Consider the following 24,003-nt stretch of genomic DNA (forward strand, 5'->3'; position numbering starts at 1 on the left):
GACAGTCCACGTCTTTGTATGGGTGTTTAGACCCACACTCGGTCATCGATTTTGTAAGTTACTTCTCTCCGGTGGGCATTGTAGCGACCTGCGTCGTAATGTTGTTGCTGGCGGATTCACAAGCGTCTGAGCTGCCTGGCTACTTCCTCGCGTTCGGTATATATGGCGGCGTGTATACAAGTGTCAGTATGACATCTCAAACATGCTATATTGGTCCACCAGGACATTTCGCATACTAACTATGCTACCCACTAGGAAATTTGTGGGATGGCTTGCGTAGCGAGTGGGCTACCCATCAGGAAATTTCTGGGACATTGTGCGCAATGACTACGCTACCCACCAGAACTGGTTGTAGGCTGAATTGCTGTATTTTAGATTTTACTGTTACGTGAAGATGGCACTAGAACATGGTTGTGTATTAATAATATAGAAACGCGTGAATAGCATACAATTCAGTGCAGGAGTCATGACTGTGCCACCCACAGACGCAAGCACAAAAACAACCAGTTTCAAGAAATACTTTATTCTCATCAGTCGGCCAGCCAAACCAACAATAAAATCCTTCAAATGATGACAGGAACAAGGAATTCAGTAGTCTCAATTCGTCAGAATAATGAGTATACTTCCAGTGATCCTAAAAGAAAGTCAGAATGCTTTTGTGAGGACAGTATAGTTAAATATACTATAATATTTCGCGAGTACAGCATGGCGACATTGTGGACAGTGTTTGAAAAATTTAGAAAACAAGCTCTTCCAAGAGTATATGTGTCCTACACAGCGCAACTTGTGCACATGAAATAGCCTGTGGGGCTCCCGATATATAGGATATGGGTATTGGCATATTCATCACAAACTATGCTGTGCAGTTTCACAGGAACTCACAAACCATTAACCAAAAAACCTCCAGCAAGCAGTCACTTAGCTTATTCAACAAAGCGTTACAAAAACGCATTAGCACTTTATGGTCTGGTTTTTCAAAAAAGTTTCCGCTCTTCTGATTTCCAATACGACCAAAGATTGCCTCCGACTTTTGGCTAGGTAAAAACCGTCAATATTCAAACACAGTCTGAGCTCGCTAGGCAAGCGTGTACATTCCAGCAGTTTTCCGCAGTCCTGCCTCCAGGCTAACATAGAGGAACTTCCCTTTTACCAGCTCTTTATAGTTTAGGGCCCTACCTTGCGTTTGCAAGAGTATCCTAGCACATGATGGTAGTGACAAAAAACAAGACTGGCTCCTAAAAACTGACAGCATCGACGTGACCATTGCATGCGAGCCCCCCAATTCAACCACTCGCGCTTATAATCTTTGTGAGAAATTATTTCGCCGTCGTGAGACACGATGCTTCAACATAAGCGGCCATAATCTGCAAATCACTGCTGAGCCGTGGCGCCGATCATGCTGCAAAAAAAAGGCTGGTGTCAGCAAGCTTACGTCGTCACCGCGCGAGCCAATGCTGATCGGACTACTTTCTAGATCTGCAACACGCTGATTGATTACGTGTACTTTATAATTAACAAGGCTGGCAGATAGCCACTAAGCTCGGGACCAAGCGCCATCCTTTTATTGGGCCGAGTCACAAAAGAGAACATTACATTTTTGTGGACTCTGTCTGACATTGAGCACTACACGCCGGCTCTGCAGGGTCATTAATTGTTTACGCTCACAAGCTGAACACGCGCAACGACGAGGCATTTTAACTCGCGGCAAAATGTTCATTCAATGTTCTGTGCCATCACAAATACACAAAACAACCCCTGCAACGCTTTCAAGAAACTGCATAAAACTCACCAATATTCATGCCCATGGATGCACCTTTCCGCATGCCGCCATTGAAGAAATTGAAGTGCAGAAAGGAAGTGGAAGATGAGGATGTTCCTCTTGCATTGCTGGCACTCGCCTACAGAGGGAGATCGGCCAAGAACCAACCGGGTCGTAGGCACAGTGTGTAGATGATGATGTTGATGATGATGATGATGATAATGATGATTCCCAAAAGTATGACACTACCCACCACGGGGGATCAGCCACGATGCGTGCGGCAGTAAGATTTGTAAAACAACATAAAAACAATACAAATAAAAAAGAGAGGAGAAAGAGAGTTCGAAAAGTATGCGAGAAAGATAACCTAAACAGGCACAACAATAACTGGGATAATGTTGGCTACTTTATTTTTCTCCGAACCCTGTGAGTCAGATAGTCGCAGTGTTTCCAGCGCTTCCGGTGGTCAGAAATAAAAGAATTGTAATTATATGTCGGCGAATTGTTAGATATGTGCGGTTTAACGTCCCGAAACTACCATATGACAATAACAGACGCCGTAGTGGAGGACTTCGGAAATTTTGACCCCCTAACCCTAAACCCCCTAAATTTTGACCCCCTAAATTTTGACTCCTTAGTTCTTTAACGTGTACCCAAATCTGAGCTCACACGCCTACAGCATTTTCGCCTCCATCGAAAATGTATCCACCGCAGCCGGGATTTGATGCCGGGACCTGCGGGTCAGCAGTCGAGTACCTTACCCCTAGACCACCGCAATGGAGCGATATATGTCAGCGAATTACTTCGCGAGGGTTATTGTCCCCTAACTAGTGCGTTTTAAACCGGAATAACTTAGCCATTGTTTACCAAAGTCATGAGTATTCATTCGGAATAAGGCAACACTTTTGCGATCAGCAATCATTTTTTGTGGTATCACTAGACGTATTTTTATAACACATTTGCAGTCAAATAGTGTTCATTGCTCAAATCCTGTAGTTTACATTGATAAATAGTCACGCTGGTTGCTGTCTTTTAAGGATAATCCTGCAAATGGTGTTCTGCTAACATTTTCAGGATGCTGCCAAGAGGGCGAGTACGTTTGTTCCTTTTGTGGTCGAGCAAAAGATGTCGACTCTCGTCTGGGTTAATTAGGACTAAACGGTTCATGCCGCATCCATTAGCGTGGGTGTATACCACACATTCCAGGCACGCTCTACTTCTACTTCCTCTCGTTCCTCTTCGACCTCGTGCTGCGTTTTTGCTCCGACGTACGAGTGTGGATCCTCAGTGCCCGCTTATTCTTTTCTGTTCGCCCGTCGTTTTCGAGAGAGCGGCTGTCGGCGCCTCCGCCGACCATCGTGCGTCTTCTGCGGCCTTGACTACCATGCCGTCGTTCTCAGGGTGTGCAAGAGGCGGCTCCACTCCGAACAGCGAACGGGGAGTCCCTGAAGATTGCCAAGCCTCCTACACTGGCAGAAAGAAACGTCACAGCCATGGATGCGTATACTTGATTACCCGGTCGACGCCGGCGCATCTGCATCCGCTGCCCCTCGATGTGGCCCGTCCACGAGGCCTGAGCCGCAGCCGACACACCACGTTGTTGGGGTGCAAGACGTGCGTCAAGCGGAACCACCCAGGGTCGACGCCGGCCCATCTGCATCCGCTGCCCCTCGATGTGGCCCGTCCCCGAGGCCTGGCCCGGAGCCGACACATCACGTCGTCGTGGCGCAAGGCGCGTGTCACGCGGAACCACCCAGGGTTGACGCCGGCGCATCTGCATCCGCTGCTCCTCGATGTGGCCCGTCCCCGAGGCCTGAGCCGCAGCCGATACACCACGTCGTTGGGGTGGAAGACGCGCGTCAAGTGGAACCACCCAGGGTCGACGCCGGCGCATCTGCATCCGCTGCCCCTTGATGTGGCCCGTCCGCGAGGCCTGAGCCACAGCCGACCCACCACGTCGTTGGGGTGGAAGACGCGCGTCAAGCGGAACCACCCAGGGTCTACGCCGGCGCATCTTCATCCACTGCTCCTCGATGTGGCCCGTCCCCGAGGCCTGAGCCGCAGCCGACACACCACGTCGTTGGGGTGGAAGACGCGCGTCAAGCGGAACCACCCAGGGTCGACGCCGGCGCATCACCATCCGCTGCCCCACGATGTGGCCCGTCCCCGAGGCCTGAGCCGCAGCCGACACACCACGTCGTTGGGGTGGAAGACGCGCGCCAAGCGGAACCACCCAGGGTCGACGCCGGCGCATCTGCATCCGCTGCCCCTCGATGTGGCCCGTCCCCGAGGCCTCAGCCGCCGCCGACACACCACGTGGTAGGGGTAGAAGACGCGCGTCAAGCGGAACCACCCAGGGTCGACGCCGGCGCATATGTATCCGCTGCCCCTCAATGTGGCCCGTCCCCGAGGCCTGAGCCGCAGCCGACAGACCACGTCGTTGGGGTGGAAGACGCGCGTCAAGCGGAACCACCCAGGGTCGACGCCGGCGCATCTGTATCCGCTGCCCCTCGGTGTGGCCCGTCCCCGAGGCCTGAACTGCAGCCGACACACCACGTCGTTGGGGTGGAAGACGCGCGTCAAGTGGAACCTCGCAGGGTCGACGCCGGCGCATCTGCATCCGCTGCCCCTCGATGTGGCCCGTACCCGAGGCCGGAGCCGCAGCCGAAACACCACGTCGTTGGGGTGGAAGGCGCGCGTCAAGCGGAACCACCCAGGGTCGACGCCGGCGCATCTGCATCCGCTGCCCCTCGATGTGGCCTGTCCCCGAGGCCTGAGCCGCAGCCGACACACCACGTCGTTGTGGCGCAAGACGCGCGTCACGCAGAACCACCCAGGGTCGACGCCGGCGCATCTGCATCCGCTGCCCCTCGATGTGGCCCGTCCCCGAGGCCTGAGCCGCAGCCGACACACCACGTCGTTGTGGCGCAAGACGCGCGTCACGCGGAACCACCCAGGGTCGACGCCGGCGGATCTGCATCCGCTGCCCCTCGATGTGGCCCGTCCCCGAGGCCTGAGCCGCAACCGACTCACCACGTCGTTGGTGTGGAAGACGCGCGTCAAGCGGAACCACCCAGGGTCGACGCCGGCGCATCTGCATCCGCTGCTCCTCGATGTGGCCAGTAGGGAGAGAGAAAGACGGGACAGCGGCCAACGTGGTCGTGTCATTCTCTCACCACTTTCTTATCAAAGGCGATTGCTGAAGCGGAGCGGCGGCGACTGCCACGTCCGAACCGCCAGGCCTAGTGCTCGTTCACTACAGCACGCGCCTCGAGCTGTCGCATGAGCTGCACGAGAGGCGCAGCGTGGTGGCTAGAAAAATGACGATGATGATGAATGGCGATGATGATGACGCTACAGATTACTCCACCCCGCAGAAATGAAGCCGGAATGAAAATAATGAAAGAGTATATACAAGCGAGTTAGGTTCGCAAAACGAAACGGAGTCCGTGAGCAGTCCAGGTCGTCAACTTGAAGGGACAATCGGCAACCAGTGGGTCTCTGGTGGGCGACACTGGGAATGGCGCAGCGGACGAGGGTGGCTACGCAGACACGCAGTTGGAAGGAGCGGGTGAGGGTAGGGATGAAGGGACACTTTTGTCGATAGCGAGTACCAACGACAAGGTGAAAAATGGTCAAGGGCCGAGAACACACATGGGCCGTTTCGGTTCGGTCGATTGTCGCGCGCACTCGGACACTGATGCTTAAAAGATGGACTGTAGCATGAGCGTAGTACGACCAGTCCAGAGGGTCTAGTGTTACTTCCTTGTTGGAGCTGGTGGGAACGTCGACAGGGAGTGCGGTCAACCCTGGTAGTGTGTTTACCGTGCTGGTACCGTCGCTTGTGGTGGCACATTACCGGCTGCGGCGGCCGCCTGGTCGGCCGAGTAGGGTGCAGATAAGTTGGAAACGGTGCGCTTTGGACCGATGAAGTGCGACATGGTTTACAGTGATAACGACCCGGCTCAGAGGGCACTGATAGATTGCTTTTTCGGACTTTGACGACGTGTAACGCGTAGGCGTACGCCAATGAGTCGTCGCGTTGTTCGAGCTAGAATTGACGTTTGGTGATGCGAGATCGAGCGGTGGGTATGTGGCGTCACAGTTATCATGGGCCGTCGACGGCGTTGAAATGCTCAAGCACGCGTACGTAGTGGTAGGCGGATGGTTTAACTGCACATCTGTTGGGGCATGCACGGTGTGCTGCACCTGTGGTGAGCCAGGCGTGCGTGCTCGTTCACTACAGCACGCGCCTCGAGCTGTCGCATGAGCTGCACGAGAGGCGCAGCGCGGTGGCTAGAAAAATGACGATGATGATGAATGGCAATGATGATGACGCTACAGGCCCGTCCCCGAGGCCTGAGCCGCAGCCGACACACCACGTCGTTGGGGTGGAAGACGCGCGTCAAGCGGAACCACCCAGGGTCGACGCCGGCGCATCACCATCCGCTGTTCCTCGATGTAGCAGAGACCTAATAACTCTGTACACTCTCTTTTAAAAATGGATAGATCTATCTTGTGCTTGAATTGAGCTCGTATGTCTTTAAAACTACGCCTGAGTGTCTCGATCAGTACGAATTTAAAGAACTTGCCAGTTTTTGATCCAGTTATTTTTTTATGATGTATCTTGTCTGATGGCTGAAATCTAAGCATCATCAATTTCATATGATCCCAGGATATCTTAAGGTGGAAAGACATTTATTACAAATTAGTACATTGGTGTATATTTTGTTCTTTAAAATGTTTTACCACACTACTTTGTTAAATACTTTATCTTGTTTTCTTGCTTTTTTCTTGTGGGTAGTATTTCTTCACTACTGCTTTTAAGCATAACACGTAGAGTACACTACAGCGCCAGATTCTGTAGTAGCCTGAGATATGGAGCACATTGATGGAGAAACTGAATTTTTGTGGTTGCAGGCGTAGTCAGATTCGTCCTAGCTGTCACCCTTTTGAATTCCATTTTGTGCGTTTCTACTTTATTAATACTGAAGCGTGTTTACAAAGAATGGAGTAATTAGTACATTTGAGCATGTCTGCCTGTTCATTTGCATGAAAGTGAATTCTGAAGTGTCAATACTGTGCTTATCAGATTTATTATCAGCTCAATAGATGCTTGTATGTAGGTGAGTGAGGGTAAGGTAGATGGACAAATATATTGCCAAATTTTTTGGTCACCAGCACGATGGATGACTAAGGAAGGGAGCAAAACGACAGTAAAGCGCTTGCTGTCCTCTTTTAATTTTTCTGGTAGTCGTGAGGCTGCTAACCAAAGATGTTATGAAGGTGTATTCGTAAACCTTTGTGCAATAAAAAGTGACGGACAAAAACGCATAGCACAAAAAATACAAAGCAAGCCATTATATCATGTTAGAAGGGTGCTGACTTGAGCTTGTTGGTTTGCCATACTTGTAAGCTGTTACACGTAAAATACGTAGACAGGAACATGGAGAGGCCTTTCTGCGTTCTCGTCCTCATAGTTCACATGCAACAGTTTGCGAGTATGGCAGACCAACAAGCCCAATCACTGCACCAAGGAAATTCCTGTTGATAGCTGCGAGGAAGTGAGACACATTGACAAGGCAGGAAGTGATGCCTATTATGCATCACTACGTGGAGGTTTCGCCAACACCGCTTTCCGTAATGGTGCACATTGTCAGCTCCGAATTTTATTTTTCTCAACACGTTCAAGACATGCACATATGCGCATAATCTAAAAAAAACATCGACGGGGGATAGGTTGAATTCCCGTACCACTCCCTCACGCACCATCAATGTTAACTAATAATAATAAACAAAATTTTACCATTAAGTGTGGTACGCAGTCGATGCAACTCGATGCAAACGATTTACATTCGTCAATCAGTAGGACCAACGTTTTATGGGACGTAGCTGGTTCTCAGGTCATATAGCTTCACCACTCTGAGTTGAGAAGAGGGGGGGGGGGGGGAATGCTAACACACTCTGTAAAGTTGTTTGCGCCGCGTGGTACACGTGTGTCGCACATAGGCCGCACTTAGGGGTCACAACTACCGAGCGGCAGGTGGCGTGATGCTAGCGAGCGTTTGTTATAACCGCCACCATCATCATAATGGTTAAAGCGGTAGCGGCGGCGATGACGCCTGGTGGCGAGCCTGGGTGGTGGCACGGGAGAGATGACTCATATGAGCTGTTCTCTTTGGCTGGTGGGGGTGAACGGTTGCCTCTAGCGTGGGTCCCCGGTGAGCGGCAACGCGGTTTGCGCTCCGGGGGCCCTCGTGGTGAGTCAAGCGTTGGCGACGCCGCCTTGGGTGTGTTATTGTATTTTTTAAATTGTTGAGTGTTATGTGATTTCGTGTGAGGTTGCTTTAGCGTGTTGATCCCCATTGATGGTGTAGTATTATAATTCGGCGAACGATATTGTCGATCTGAAATTAGTTAAATAAATGTGTGAGCTGTTTTTGTTCGTTCCCACCGCGTCTACGGTGTCCGTTTACTCCAAGAGCCCCAGCGAGACCCCGCAGAGGGTAAGCCCCAAATCATAATAATTGTTGGTGTTTTACGTCCCGAAACCGCAACATGATTGACAGACGCTGTATATTGGAGTGCTCCGGAATTTTCGGCCACATGGGACACTTTTACGTGCACCTAAATCAATGTGCACGGGACTCTAGCACCTTGCCTCCGTGAAAACGTGGCCGCCGCGGCCGGGATGCGACCGAAATCAGGTGGTAGTGGAGATGAAAAAGTCTAAAGCATCTTTTAAATCATCTTTTAGAAATCACTTTTTACAAACGTATTATTATTTGTCCATATTAAATTAACTTATTTTTTAAAGAACCACTCTCCAAGTTTGAAAATTTTGAGCTGACTAGTGTAATGCATACCTTTGGCGTACACGATCACGCCTGCCAAAATTTACAACGCTACGCGCCGCGAAAATGGGTCGAATTTCAAAATGGACGCTGCTTTTTCTTCCTTTCGTAGGCGCGCGCCCAGAGATTGAGGGCATGACGTAGACGTAGACGGTAGTGCTGTGACGTCGGTCCTCAACGTTATATCTGCTTAGACACTATTCTCTGTCATAGAGTAGATCACTCTAGTCGTGGCGAAAGTGAGAGCTCACTTTACCGAGGCCTACAGTAGGTAGCAGGTGACATGGCAAAAGTTATTTCGCACGACATGCGTAGTTTGTGGAATTGTTGGTTGAATAGATGAATCAAACTATAGATAAACATTGAGACAAAAAGCGAATGTGTGCGTCTTTTATATTTTTTCCCGTGAATTACAATGAGATGCGAGGCAAATGTGTCTGCGTTTCGCACGTGTCCGTGTCCCCGTGGTTAGCGCTGGTCAACAATACAACACCGCTCACATGCTCGAGGGTTGGGCTCGTTTGGGTGCGTCATGCACACGGGACCTCTTGGTCGGACTACGGAGAGCGTAGGGAAGGATTCGGCTTGCAAAGGCTACGCGGGACGAGAGGCAAGGGTTTCGATCTCGCCTCCTCGCATGATCCTTTCGCGCCACCTCAAAATACCATTTTTATCAGCTAGTAATCAACCGATTGAAAAAATATTGAAGCATAATGTTCTTCGTGGGACACACAACTGCCATGGTCTAATTAAAGTTGTTATCCTTTCAGCACTGTAGCTGAAAGTCTACAAATGGGCCAGTGGCTTGTAAATATACCTGGCAAATTCAATAGTTTAAGCAATTTATATAATGTACATTTTTTTTCGATCAGTGTGCTCTGAATCGGAAGTCGGCCACCTTTTAAGGAGTAGGGCCAAGTTGCATGAAGCCTCGATACAGCAAGGACCACATGGCAAATAGTAAACGGGGAGGAGGGGTGCATTGCAGGCTAAGAGAAGAAATCGGGAATTAAGAAAATGTAAAAAAAAAGAAGGGTGGATTAGGAATCGTGTTTATTTTCAACTCGCAAGCCATGCTTGCAATCAAACACAGCTTTCTAGCACAAATCACATTTTCCGTAAAAACGACCAAGTGGGACTTTACATAGTGACAATGAAATGGGAAGCGTTTGACGATGAGTCCGGGGTGACCCGCGGGCTGCAGTTGCTGGCCCTTGCTTCTAGTGAATTCCTATGCGGTCATTCTATGCCAAGTGTCTCATATACGTGGCACTAGCAATTCAGAGGTTTTACCGATAAAATTTATACCTTTTGTTGTATAGACCATATCTCGGGAGTTAAAAAACGTCGTCATGCTGGGTTGTGCGTAAGAGTACAATAAGGCTAAGGTCAGAGCCTCTGTGTGCTTTTTGGGGAGTCACTACAATTCAGGCAAATGACTATGGTGGCGGCCAAGGAGCTGTTTGGGGTATGGTGGTCCAGGTCGGGTGGCTAGCCCAGGTAGCCATGGCGCCCCCTCAGTGTCACCTTGCTACTGTATATCTATTTTCATGTGTTCAGATTCGGAACAGCGCTCGCACTACTCAAGGATTCTGCTTAGTTGTGCTATTAATTTTTTTCCAAATGTTTCTTTGTAACTGCCAGCAATACGTATACCTAAAACAACAAACATATTCAAAGCTCATGATTTTTTCTTAAGCTAACTCATTCTCCCATATTAGTGCACTTCTCAGGACGGCGTGCTTTTGTACAAAAGCGATTAGAGGTGAAATAAAGGGCTTCAAATTTCCCCTATAAAAATGGTGAAATCAGATTAAATATGCAGTCTGTCGGATAATTAACAGTATCTTTGGTGTTGATGTGGTCCAAACAAAAATCCTCATGATGCGGCGTTCGATAGAATACTTCTTTGCCAAATAACAAAATAGTGTGATCAAATCACTTTTTAATTTGGTCTTTTGATTAACACACCCTGCCTTTCTGTCTATTGCCTATTCACCGCAAAACACGTGGTCGCTCATGCAGATGATGGTCGTCAGAGGAGGCGGTGAAGTGCGAGATGTTTGTCGACTCGTGAGCGTTCCAACGCTACTTTATGCCAGGTATTCTGGTACACACACACTTGGCTGTAGGTGGAAGCACATCATCATCATCATCATCATCATCATCATCATCATCCTAACTGCGCCCACTGCAGTGCAAAGGCCTTTCCCATGATCCGGCATTCAACCCGATCTTGTACTTTCAGCTGCCATGTTATACCTGCGAACTTTCTAATCTCATGTGCCCACCTAACTTTCATTCTCCCCTTCGTGCGTTTGCCTTCTCTGTAAGAATCCAGCCAGTTACCCTTAATGACCAGCGGTTATCCTGCCTACGTGCTACGTGCCCGGCCCATATGTCCATTTCTTCTTCTTGATTTCAACTATGATATCATTGACCCCGGTTAGTTCCCTGACCCACTCTGCTCTTTTCTTCTCTCTTAAGGTTACACCTATAATATTCATATCCATTGCGCACAAAAAAAAAGTCAAATAGCAATTTACGTCAGAGTGAAACCTCAATGTATGACAACATCTAAAACGACAATATTATCAACAGCAGTGCCCTACTTACTGAGAAATTAAGGTAAATGCACAATAATACACGCGCCACAGTAGGACATTTTCAAAATGATCCCTATGACGGGAGACGAACCGTCTACAATTATTCACTAGTAATCGATCTAGCTGCACTAAATAAAGAACTTTCCGTGGATCAAGAGACACAATAAAATGCTGCTTGTTCGTTTCTATTGGGTTCACGGAAAAATGAACCACGGGACGTTACTATAGAGAATGGTGCGAATGGTTCGAAAATTCAATTTTCGCGTGGTTAAACTGGAGAGGTCATGCGGGGGCCGAGTTGAAGCAAAACACGCCTGTCATCTCGGAGCCAATGGCGAGAAATTGATCAATGGCCGTTGTTGCTGCCACTGCTTTTTTGTTCTGCTGCTACAAGTGTCAGCGGCCCCGCAGTAAAGATGGACAACGCTGTGCACGGCCACAGTGACGTGAAACGGTTTGCTTTTAGAGGCGGGTAAAGTGGAGTGCGCTAACCTGATGCGGACCCCTATAACCTGATTTTATTTCAAAATAACCCCTTCCTTGGTACAAAAGTAACACTTCGAGGTTTCTGGACTGCTATTTCAACAATCAACGTCGACTTAATAGTTGCCTTTAGTGCCCTTTTAAGCTGAACCATCTTTGTAAGCCTCCACGTTTCTGCTCCAAGTAAGTACCGCCAAGATGCTGCTGTTGTGTATATACTTTCCTCTTGAGGGTTAGTAGCTGATTACAATGCATGACTTGAGAATGCTTGCCGAGTGCCATTCACCTGTCCTCATTTTTCTAGTTATTCCACTCTCATGATTTGGCTCCGCGGTTACTATATACCTGTCCTATATACAAATATTTCTTTACAACTTCCAGCATCTCTCCACCTATCGCAAAGTGCTTTTTTTTTGCCAAGACTGTTGCACATTAGGAATAAGGGCTGCAGCACGAGCACGAAGGTGCTAGAAGAAAAGTGAAACGAAAGGCGAGGCAAGGGAAGCAAAGAGGACAACACGAGCAAGAAAAGCAAAGAGGACAACACGAGCGCTGTCCTCTTTGCTTTCCTTGCATGCCTCGCCTTTCGTTTCACTTTTCTTCTAGCACCTTCGTGCTCGCGCTGCAGCCCTTATTACCATGAATTCCAACCAACTAGCCCAAATAGCCGTTCTTCTTGTTGCACATTACTTTAGTTTTGTGCATAATAATTTTCAGACCTACTCTCCTGCTTTTCGTTTCTGGTTCAGTAATCATGGGCTGTAATTTGTCCTTGAGTTACTAAGATACTATCCCTATCGGAAAAATTGCCATGGTGGATACTGGAAAACATGGTGGGAGTAGTGGAAATAATAGTGGGCATGGTGGAAATAATAGTGGGCATAGTGGAAATTATGATGGCTATGGTGGGACGTAGTGGAAAATATGGTGGTTATGCTGGGACATACTGGGTGGTATGGTGTACAGATGATGGGTAAAGTTGAAATGATGGTGGAAAGCAGAGGCTAGATAGTGGGCAATAATGGGACACTCTGCCCACCATTGCGATAATGCTGGGAAGCCCTAAGCATATGGTGGGTGGTGCCTATTATGGTGGGCTACATGGTGTACCAAGTTGAGAAACTCTTCCCACCATTGCGATAATGCTGGGAAGCACTAAGCAGATGATGGGTGCTGCTTGTTATGGTGGGCCACATGGTGTACCAAGCTGAGAAGCTGTGCCCACCATCGCGATAATGCTGGGAAGCAGTAAGCAGATGATGGGTGGGCTTATAATGGCGTGCAATTTATATAGTGTACAAAGCTGGGATCTGTACACTACATGTTCTACCACCATGATTTCCACCAAAGGTTAGGCCTACTGACCGAGCCCGTACAATTGTGTTATCGGTGCTTCCGGGTTTCAGAATAATTGATTACGACGATTAAGTATGACAATACAGCGCAATCAATTAACCTAAATGAAGCGTTTTTCATTGTGTATGGTGTCCGCTCAAGAAGCAACAAACATCGATGCGACGCGATTAAAGCACTCCCAGTGAACGTAATTAACTGTCTTCTCACCGACAGCCGCCGGTCACACTCGCCGGCACTTCTCTAGCTTTTGTACGAGAACTCAGACGTGGCAATTCGTGTGCTTGGTGAACCAATATGATAGCGTAATGTTTCCGGCACACTGCATTCGTTTTGGCCAAGCCGTTATTTAGTTGTTGCTTTAGCGAAAGAGCTACAGCATTGCGCTGGCGCGACCGCCCTCTACCTTGCGCGAAAAGCATCCCAATACTCAATCAAATAAATTAGGCGGGCGTATCTATGGAATGAGCCTAGAAGCGTCATAAAGCGTGAGCAGATGTCACCCTTTAGAACGAGTGCGAAACGGATATTAAACATGGCAGACCCCGCCGGTAAACTGTTGCTGCTCCCCAGTCCACTTGGTTTTTTTTTCTTGAAGTTGTGAATTGTAAAAAAAAAAGCACTAGTGCCATTAACATAGTGGCAATCGTTACAGGCCGCAGTTGCTTGTGCTTAATAAATGTGCAATATTTAGTAGCAGGTGTAGATCTTGTCTATGTTGCGTACACGACAAACATAACTAAGTTGAACCTCAAGTTTGTATGGCAACTAAGTATTTAACACAAAATCAACGTCACGTTGGTGTGGTGCAGTGGTTAGCGTCTTCGAATGGGAATCCGCAAGTTGCACGTTCGATCCTCCGTGGCGCCTTGTTTTTTTTTTTTTTTACGGGACGGGTGTTTTTTATACCGTTTTTATAGAATTCTTTTTTATTTTTTGTGGCAGCTCGTCACGGTGATTCTGACGTGATTTTGCGCTCAAGTGTTGCCGGCACTGCATTACCCACCATACCCACCATGCGCCATGGTGGGCGTTTCCCACCATTCACCCACTACATTAATCCACTATAATGGTGGGTGGTGGTTTCCACCATGCCCACCATTCGTTTTTTTCCGATAGGGTATGAAATACAGGTTACTTAGATACTCTCCATTAACTCTTATGCCTAACTCCTTCCAATCTAGGGCTCTGAAAACCTACTGTAAACACGCGGTGAATAGCATTGGAGAGGTCGTGTCTTCCTGCCTTACACCCTTCTTTATTAGGATTATATCGCTTTCTTTATGGAGAACTATATATGGTGGGTGTGGATCCACTGTAGATTTCTTCTAGTATGTTTATGCAGGATTCGTCAATGCCCTGATTCCGTAGTGCCTGCATTACTACTGCTCGACTGAGTCAAACGCCTTCTCATAGTCTATGAAAGCTATGTATATGGGTTGGTTGTATTTATCGCATTTCTCTATTACCTGATTGATAGTATGAATATGGTCTATTGTGGAGTAGCCAGCACGAAATCCCGCTTGGCCCTTTGGTTGATTGAACTCTAATATCGCCTTAGTTCTATTAGCTAATATTTTTGTAAATAGTTTGCAGAGAACAGACATTAAGCTGAACGGCCTGTAATTTTTCAAGTCCTTTACGTCTCCTTTCTTATGAATGGTGCTTTCTGCTGCCACGTTATATCGACAAACTTCTTAATGTCATCTGCCCACCCAATTTCGTCCCTCTCTCACGCGTTTGATGTCAATTTCTTTTTCCTGATTTCAATTACGATTTCCTTAACCCCATTAGCTCCTTGGTGCCCTCTAATTTCTTCCTGTCTCTTAAGGTTAAAAGGTACACCAATTATTTTCCTTTCCGCATCCAGGTTTAATTCTGATCAGTATATATAGGTATCAGTAAGATGCCGCTGTTGTATACTTTCCTTTTGAGGGATAGTGGTACACTAACATTCAGAATACTTACCGAATGTGCCCCATCCCATCCTTATTCTTCGAGTTATTTCACTCTCATTTGGTTCGAACGGTTGTCTCGGCGGTCCAGCTAAGAGCTTGGTCGGAAAATTAATATGCACAAAGCTAAAGTAATGTGCAACAGTCCTTGCAGAGAACAGTGCTTTGCGATAGGGGCGAGACGCTGGAAGTTGTAAAGGAATATGTCTACTTAGCCGCAGAGTGGAGATCTGTCACCAACTGAAGGTGTTTCAGGGTGTGAGGGTGTTCCCGACAACAACAGCCACAAAAACGAATAAAACAAAACAAAGCAAAACGATGGTTGATGCATGTTATTTATAACGGTGGTGATACGTAGCGCGAGTACCTATCTGCCAAGAAGCGCACACCTCATGAAAAACAAGGAGAAAAAAAAAACACACCCACCGAAAACAAAACTGAAACCAAACAAAACCTATAGATGTAAAAAAGTATTTAAATTAATACTTACCCTCTAATTTGTGATATACTCATAAACACGCTAAAAATAAATGCTGTTGTTCAAGCGATTTGAGTTGCGCGCAATTTGAGTAGAGGATCGCTAATGACCCACGTCATGACGTGCGTGCGTGAACTATTGCTCATAGCGCCCTCAGGCGCCGTTTGCCGCCTGTTCACGCGTCAATGTCTTTCGAGTGCTGCGTTGGAGCGCTTGTTCGCCTGCTACACGTGTCAGCTCACCGTATGCTCGTGACGTATTGCCGTGCTATTGTCGTAAGAGCAGTTTAATTCCAATTCTACTTTTTCATTCGTGCATTTCGGCGTCTACAATGGCAGAACACACTGTCGAAAAGAACGGTGACATCGCAGCTGTTTCAGCAAAAGTGGACTTGGTTACGAGAAACCTCCAAGAAGTGCTCGGTGAAGCTCGAATGAATGAAATCATGAAGGAACGAGATCTTAAAATCTACTGGGGCACAGCAACAACTGGCAAGCCTCACGTTGCCTATTTCGTTCCGATGTCAAAGATCGCCGACTTTTTGAAAGCCGGTTGTGAGGTAACCATTCTCTTTGCCGATTTGCATGCATACTTGGATAACATGAAAGCTCCTTGGGCTTTGCTCGAACTCCGGACGCAGTATTACGAGCACGTAATCAAAGCGATGCTCAAGTCCATTGGCGTGCCTTTAGAGAAGCTCAAGTTTGTTAAGGGATCCACGTACCAATTGAGCAAAGAGTTTTCCATGGATGTCTACCGTCTGGTGTCTTTGGTGACTGAACATGATGCTAAGAAGGCTGGGGCCGAAGTTGTGAAGCAGGTCGAGCACCCTCTCCTTAGTAGTATGCTCTATCCATTATTGCAAGCCTTAGATGAAGAGTACTTGCATGTCGATGCGCAGTTCGGTGGTGTTGACCAGCGCAAAATTTTCACATTCTCCGAGAAGTACTTACCTCAGCTAGGTTACGAAAAACGTATTCATCTAATGAACCCCATGGTGCCTGGGCTGTCGGGTGGTAAAATGAGTTCTTCGGAAGAAGATTCCAAGATTGACTTGCTGGACACCCCAGCAGCCGTGAAAAAGAAACTCAAGAAGGCTTTTTGTGAACCGGGAAACCTTGAGGACAATGGTGTTCTCGCCTTTGTGAAGCATGTGCTTGTGCCTCTTCAGAAAGGTACTAATCTGGTAATCGAGCGCGACGAGGCACACGGTGGTAACATAGTGTACTCGAGCTATGAACAGCTGGAGGATGATTTCAAGAACCTCAAGCTACACCCAGGTGATCTGAAAGCCATGGTTGAAGTGCAGCTGAATCGGCTGCTAGATCCAATCAGAGAAGTCTTCAGTGATCCAAAGCTTCAGAAGCTGACTGCCGATGCTTATCCACCTCCAACAAAAGCAGTTTTTGATGAAGTCACCCCGCAGCGCCTCGACTTGAGGGTTGGCCGTATTGTGGAAGTTAACGACCATCCAGATGCAGATGCACTTTACGTGTCTCGTGTCGACCTTGCTGAGCCTACCGGTCCCCGTACAGTTGTCAGTGGCCTACGAAACTTGGTACCCAAGGAGGCACTTCTCAACCAGAACGTTGTTCTGCTTTGCAACTTGAAGCCATCTAAGATGCGAGGTGTGGAATCACAGGCAATGGTGCTCTGCGCATCTGTACAGGAGCCACGACAAGTTGAGCCCCTAAAACCACCCAGGTGAGTTAGAGTACCAACGTGGTGTTACAGTGAGAAAGTACAGCTCTATCGTGCCTTGTGTGACATTCAGGGTGCATGTAATGTACCAGATCTACTTTCATTCGTACTCAACTAATGTATGAGCGAAACCTGGCATTGTTTTTCACTGTCTGTAAAACTTTGTTTTATGTCCAAGAATTAGCTATCGAACAGTGTATTCAAACATTTTGCTACATGTTTCGAGTACTTAATTTTACAGCTGTTAAAAACATATACAGATCACTGCCCGTTATAGGACCAAGTTTAGTGGTTACAATTTTAGGCAGCATTTACACTGGCACCTAGCATATGAGGAGCTTGTTGCAGTGAACACGGGAGCGCTATTTCTACTGTTCCTGTCCATTTCTCATATTTGGCATTCCTTACACAGCTATGGTCACATAAAACTGCCGTGCATTATGATCTCTTAAAATTTTGCTGCTTATTTTTCAGCAGCTTTGCAACATTGTAAATCTGAAGGATTGTGCAGCAAATATATTCATTAAATTTGTCTGTTTTTCACTAATTTGACCCATAGATGAACTTGTACAATTGCTTAAGTTATCTGATGCAATTGAGTGTATTTATTCTGTTTGCAGCAACTGCAGTCCAGGAGACCGAGTATTCATTGAAGGCTACGAGGATGCCAGCATCCAGCCAGATGGCCAACTAAACCCTAAAAAGAAGATTTGGGAGAAGCTACAGGTGGACATGAAGGTTTCTGCCTCACTTGTGGCTGAGTGGAGAGGTTGTGCATTCATTGTGAATGGCAAACCTGTCACATGTACTTCGCTGAAGGGTGCTCCTATTAAATAAGACTTCTTTGCCAAGGTGATACAATAATTTATACGGCCTATACATAATTCAATTGTGTTTTTGTGCAATGCACATTTTTGGGAATGTAAAAATGAAAGGATGCCATGGAAGTGCACTTCACTGGCATCCATTTCTTTGAATGAGTAAAATTAGAGATGAGTTGCTGCGATTATTTTCGCCATGACAGCATTGATATTTAAGGTCAGCAATAATAGTTATGGAGTTACTTTATTTTATTGTTTTCACAGCACCTGGGAACTATACCAAAGGAGTGTACATGTATGCATGTATTGAAATTTTGTACCCATTACTACTCTATAAGCCAGTATATTTTTGCATGTATTTTGTATGAAAATATGTGTACTCTCAACAGTGTGCACATGTTATGGAAGTAGTTGTATCACGATACATTATTAATAAAGTGGCATACTCCCAGGAACTGTTTATTCTCAGCTGATAATTGGTGCTCAGGGAATGAGGAATGGTGATTTGCTTTTTTGTGTGCCTAGGTATGTATTCCAATGTACGGGAACCTAATGCATAATGTATGTGGCATCTTGCACATAGAAACACCACATGAAAGTTTTCTGGTTTTATGCCAATCTCCCTCTGCTGGTTGCACAGTTCTCTATGCTGGTTCCACAGTTTTTCTTCACACTAAAGGAAAGCATTCATTCAAGTTTGCAGATTGGTGTACCAAATTTTGGATTGTCACAATCATTTTCAAAAAGGCTTGCTACTAACCAGCAGAGCACAACCTGATAAATTGCTAGTACCATCCGAACTTCTGATTATATCTACTTAGTGAAGCCCATTGCAACGAGTGTTCTCAGTTCCAAATGTAATATAGAGCATATATCACCGATGCCTTAGCTAATCTTTTTTTTCATTAATTGGCAGATAATAAAGGATGGCATGATCTGATGCTTCAACATCCTGTTTATCATTGGTAATTTGAACTGAGAAAGTACAGAGTTGTCACATACGACATGACTGTTTCTACAACTAAATCATTGGCACAGAACTGATGTCGCAAAATGTGTAGCACAACAGAATTCATTCATTCATTGCTTGTGATGTGCACTGTGGTGTGCTTCGTTGTGTAACATACTGCTATAGGTTAGTACATTCAGTTTAACATTATGCATGGCTTTTATAAAGTGCAAGCTAGGCACCTCTTTTATGCTTTCTTGAGGCCCAAAAGGGGTAAAAACGCATATTTTATGAAATCTCAACATCATTGTGGAACGAGTCCAGTACCTCCAAAGTACTAATACGTTTCTGAAGAAATTTTTAATACCTAACATGAATGGGAATATAGAGCATAATGGAAACTTATTACCCGTCAACTCATTGGCTCCTCTTGGCTGTGGCAGTGGCAATAATTAGGCTACGTCGGTTGCTTTTTTTTCTTTTGCATTATGCCAATGCTAACACTTGAAGGTTTGTGTATAACTGTGAAAAATGAGTTGTGACGGGCAAAGTGGGATACGTTGTTACTTTTTCATTTTTTTTTAACATCTGGAGGAATGTTCACATATACGTGAGCTTTTGCACATTGGTAATTCATGCTTATTAGTGTTCTCTCTGTGGCTGGTGTCTATAGGCTGCCCCACTTGCTGTGATGTCATTGATGTCATTCTTAATGCTGCATAAACTGGAAAATAATCAATGCAAGCCTTGAAAGCTGTAGGAAAAAGCAAGAGACTTATTCTGTAAGATTTTATTTGCTGCATGCAGCAGAAGAATGTTTCACTTGAATGTTCACTGCAGCATTTTGTACTCATCAGAGACCTTTTTTTTGTTATGCATGTGTTCAAAATGTATTTCAGTGCCTCTTTAGGTTGAGCAAATAAAAATTCGGCAGATCCCACGTACCTGGGAATCGGCGTTAGGTGAAGCATGCGGAAAAAAAGTGACCATGTGCAATTTTTTTATTGAGCGACACGTCATGAAATGACGCTAAATATATGTACAGATGTTTTACGCACAGACATATCTTTAAGAGTTGCAGATGTTTATATAACTAGTTGTTTGCATTTGCGCAACGATGCCAACTGGAACATGCGTATTAGCAACACCAGAAGCTGATATGAAGCGCTGATGCTCGCGAAGATGCTGGCCCTGGACACTGCTACAGAAATCAACTTAAGCGCATGGCAAATAACCAGAATTTACGTTAACCTGAAGTGATGGCCGTATCAAAGGAGTGCATATGTAATGTTTAGAAAATTGGGTTAGCAGGACTGCAACCACTATTGACGTTTCACGAAGATTAGCGTCTCTTTGAAGAGTATTTCCGAGATGTGTCGCAGCTCTGTGGTAGAATGCTTCAATGCTACTCAGAATGCTTGAGTTCGATTCCAGCTGTGACCCTGAAATTTATTATTTGCATTCATCGAGGGGGTCAACGCTGCCTATGTCAGGTTTTTGTTAACACTGACATTTATTCTATGCCTGCATTGGGTCGACGCTAACGATGTCGGGTATTCCATAACTTTCACGCTTTAAAATTGCCTGTGTGTGTTCTCGTCCTTCCTGGCTGGATACTAAGTGTCAATCACCTGTGGCACATACCCGCATACCAGCGGCACATACCCGCCCGTGGGTATGTGTCCCTGTCTGGCGGGAAGTGTTTGATGACGTATGCGACGGTATTGTGACATTATTCATGTCTTGACCAGCGGATCATATTCGTCAAACTTCTTACCCTCCCATGCTAATTTTGATTCACGCCAAGTGAAGGAGGTGACTTTGAGAGCACCCAAACATAAGTGGCTAGATATATAGATACGCTCAGAGTCGCTGAAGTTCGCTAAGAAATGCTTTGCATTTAATAAGCTGATTTTATGTGCAATGCACATCTAATAACAGATTGTGAAATGAGACATAACAAAGACATACACAGTGTTCATTTTGTTGCTCATATATGCAGTTATTGAATGCTCAATATGCAGTTACTGGACGACCATGATTAGCAGCCGAAATGAGTGCTTCAGTGAGACATTGCTTATCTGCTTTGTGTAGGTATGCTTTTGGAAGGCACTGACATACATTGTAGAGTAAAAACTTTCAAAATACAAGCCGTGATAAGTGCACAAGTTATAATCGTTAAACTGTCCTGTTGGCAACATTTGGCTTTGTGATTTGGCTTTCTACTGGCAAAAATACCGTAGAAATAATACAAAAACAAAAGATAATCATCTTTTTCAAAAGCTTGTAATGTCGCCATGATTGGTTGGTTTTGAGCAGTGGATGATAAAAGAAATACAGGTTATTAAAGGAATACTTACATTATACTGTCCTGCATTGCACTATGTAGTGTTTGCTTTCACTTTTACTGTTTCAATTGTACGAGAAGCAGAACAGAAACACTTCTGGACCCGTGCCATCTTGTTAGGCAGACACAACAGAGTGGTGCATAGCTAATTTAATATCACAAGGATAAATTCACAAAAATATTTTAAGTGAACTGTGGCGTTTTTATATTGAACACAAACCTTGTACTGTGTGACACTTTGAACATGGTGGATGTAGTTGAGGACTCAGAACTATACAGTGAGAATGCTAATCACCCAACTTCGAGTGAAAGTAATTGAGAACATGACACCAAAGTCCCAAGCGTCACTATCGATGAGGTTAGAAGGCCTTACAAGCCATGAGCCATAGCACCCATGGAAGACCGCATGACAACCTATTAGATTAAAGATAAAGATTTTATATTTCAAAAACTAGCGACTATCTATGCTCTAAAAAAAATTGAATATTTGGGGAGTGTTTTTGCTACACAACAATAATCATCATCTACTTGGAGTACTTTCTTCGCATTATCACAACGGTCCCGGTAGTTCGCGGTCACGAACGGCGCGCTTGTTATCAGTGTGACATGGCATTCCCGTCAGGAAAGTGGCCAGCTCTGGGTTTTCAAGAAGGGAAATGCGAGCAACCTAGATGACAATTATTGTTGTGTAGCAGAACTACTCCCCGAATACTCTATTTTTTCTTAGCGCGTGCACAAAGCTCCTTAACAAAGTGAATGTGCCAGAGAGTTGGAAAAATGCAAATATTCTACCAATATGTAAAAAGGAAGACATCAAATACTTAAATAAACCACAGGCCAATGAGCCTTCTTTCAGTATTGTACAAAATATTCACAAAGACAACCTCGTTTCGGGTTAGAACCAGACTTGACGTTAACCTAAAGAACAAGCTGTGTTTGAGAAACCATCCACTACTATAGATCAAATTCATGCAATGAATGAAATAACTGAGCAATCTGCCTAACAAAAGAAGCCACTCTATATAGCAGTCACAGATTATGAAATGGCATTAGACGTTAGAGATATCAGTGGTTCTCAAGGCAGCATGCTGACAAGGAGTGTTTGAAGCACATGTGAATACTATAGCCGATATATAGAGACTTCACAGCTACTGTGCTCCTCCTAAGAGCGAGAAAATCCTGATCAAGAAAAAGTTTGTCAAGGCGATAGAGTGTGTCCTCTGCTAGTATTTACTGCTTGTCTAGAAGTACTCGAACTAATATGGAAATGAAGGTCAGTGGAGAATATCTTGGCAATCTATGGTTTGCAGGCAACATCGTACTCTTCAGCAATCATGGTGATGATTTACAAAAAGTGATTGAAAAATTAAACCAATAAAGCAACAATGTAGACTGGGCGATAAATGAGAACAAGACAAAAATTATGCTAGGTGGTCTGGCAAAAGAGTTGCAATTTGTGATAGACAACCAGACGCCTGAATCAGTGGAACAGTGTGTCTATGTTGGCCAAGTACGAACCTACTTATGTTAATGCACTGATAAATAAAGCATGCATGTATGGTAGGCATTTTCTACTCATGACCAGTAACTTACCATTGTGGCTAAAGTGGAAAGTATACAATTATTGCATTTTGCCAGTACTAACAAAAAGTGCAGAAACCTTGTCAGTAACAACACAGCATGCAATTGAACGAAAATGATAGGTGTAACCCTGATAGGAAGGTATCGGAGTGAATTTGAGAACGAAAGTGTAACCAATATTCTATGAGATGTTACAAAGGAAAAAGTTGACCTAGACTGACTACATGATTAGAAGTACAGACTACAGATGGTCAGTTAGAACATAGGAATGGATACCACGAGATTAGAAGCATGGACGGAGACTACCAAGGGTTATAGGTAGTGACAAAAAGTAAGAAACTTGGAGACATAAAATGGAATTGCACGGGAAAGGGTGGGTTGGGGATCATTGGGAAAAGTCTTTATCCCGCATTGGACAAAAGACAGGCTGGTGATGATATGGAGACGCTTATGCTTGATCAGTGTCATTTTTTTTGACGCACAGGTATAGTGCGTCATTTTCATGGAGGTGTGACTAAAAGATGCTGGGATCACCACTCTGATTGACCCTCTGAAATGCGTTTTACGAGAATCCAATAAGCAACTGTGTGCACGCAATGCCAGTGAGTTATACCTCCCACCGCGTAGTTATGTAGAAAGAAGTCTGAAGTGGTCTTGTGGTTTTGAAGACCATCAACTCCAGTGCCAGTGCTTGGACACAAGCACTCTGCTTCCGTTTTCCCAGTACATCGAAGATGCCAGAAATGTGCGACCGGAAATGAAATTTAGATATGTGTTGAAGAAGGGAAATGTGAAGAAGGTAGGTTTGAAAACTATAAATCATTAAACTCGATATATCTCCCCCCCTACACTTTCAAAATGTCCAGTCCTGAAGAATTTCTGGTTTAAACCCTGCTGTAAAGGTACTAATGTCAGTGGCACATTACACCAATTTCATTTTACAAGTTTCGCACAGTGTACAGCTTGTGGCATGAAACTGAAAGCTGCAGTTCAACAGACTCATCAATTCCAAGTGTTCCTTCGGTGCATCTTTGTCCGCCTTGAAAGTTATCACAGGACGAATTTCGCTAGCTTTCCTCTTCTAGCTGCTGGCCATTTATCTGCCTTGTTGAAAGA

General features: G+C 45.6%; 1 protein-coding gene across 1 annotated transcript; it reads left to right on the plus strand.

The window, feature by feature from the left end:
- The first annotated feature begins 15,648 nt into the window (after window positions 1-15,648).
- Window positions 15,649-19,903, plus strand: TyrRS (Tyrosyl-tRNA synthetase). Its single transcript, XM_037426664.2, has 2 exons — window positions 15,649-17,192; window positions 17,810-19,903. Exons 1-2 carry the CDS (start codon window positions 15,820-15,822, stop codon window positions 18,024-18,026), a joined length of 1,590 nt encoding a protein of 529 aa, XP_037282561.2. The 5' UTR covers window positions 15,649-15,819; the 3' UTR covers window positions 18,027-19,903.
- Window positions 19,904-24,003: the final 4,100 nt, after the last annotated feature.

Source organism: Rhipicephalus microplus, chromosome X (genome assembly GCF_043290135.1).
Source record: "Rhipicephalus microplus isolate Deutch F79 chromosome X, USDA_Rmic, whole genome shotgun sequence".
Taxonomy (NCBI): Eukaryota; Metazoa; Arthropoda; class Arachnida; order Ixodida; family Ixodidae; genus Rhipicephalus; species Rhipicephalus microplus.

What these genes read in the sequence shown, in the direction of transcription:
- TyrRS (XM_037426664.2), top strand. Translation starts at nt 15,820, where the DNA reads ATGGCAGAACACACTGTCGAAAAGAACGGTGACATCGCAGCTGTTTCA. An exon ending in GAGCCCCTAAAACCACCCAG is followed by an intron (nt 17,193 to 17,809) that starts GTGAGTTAGAGT and finishes TTCTGTTTGCAG; the next exon opens with CAACTGCAGTCCAGGAGACC.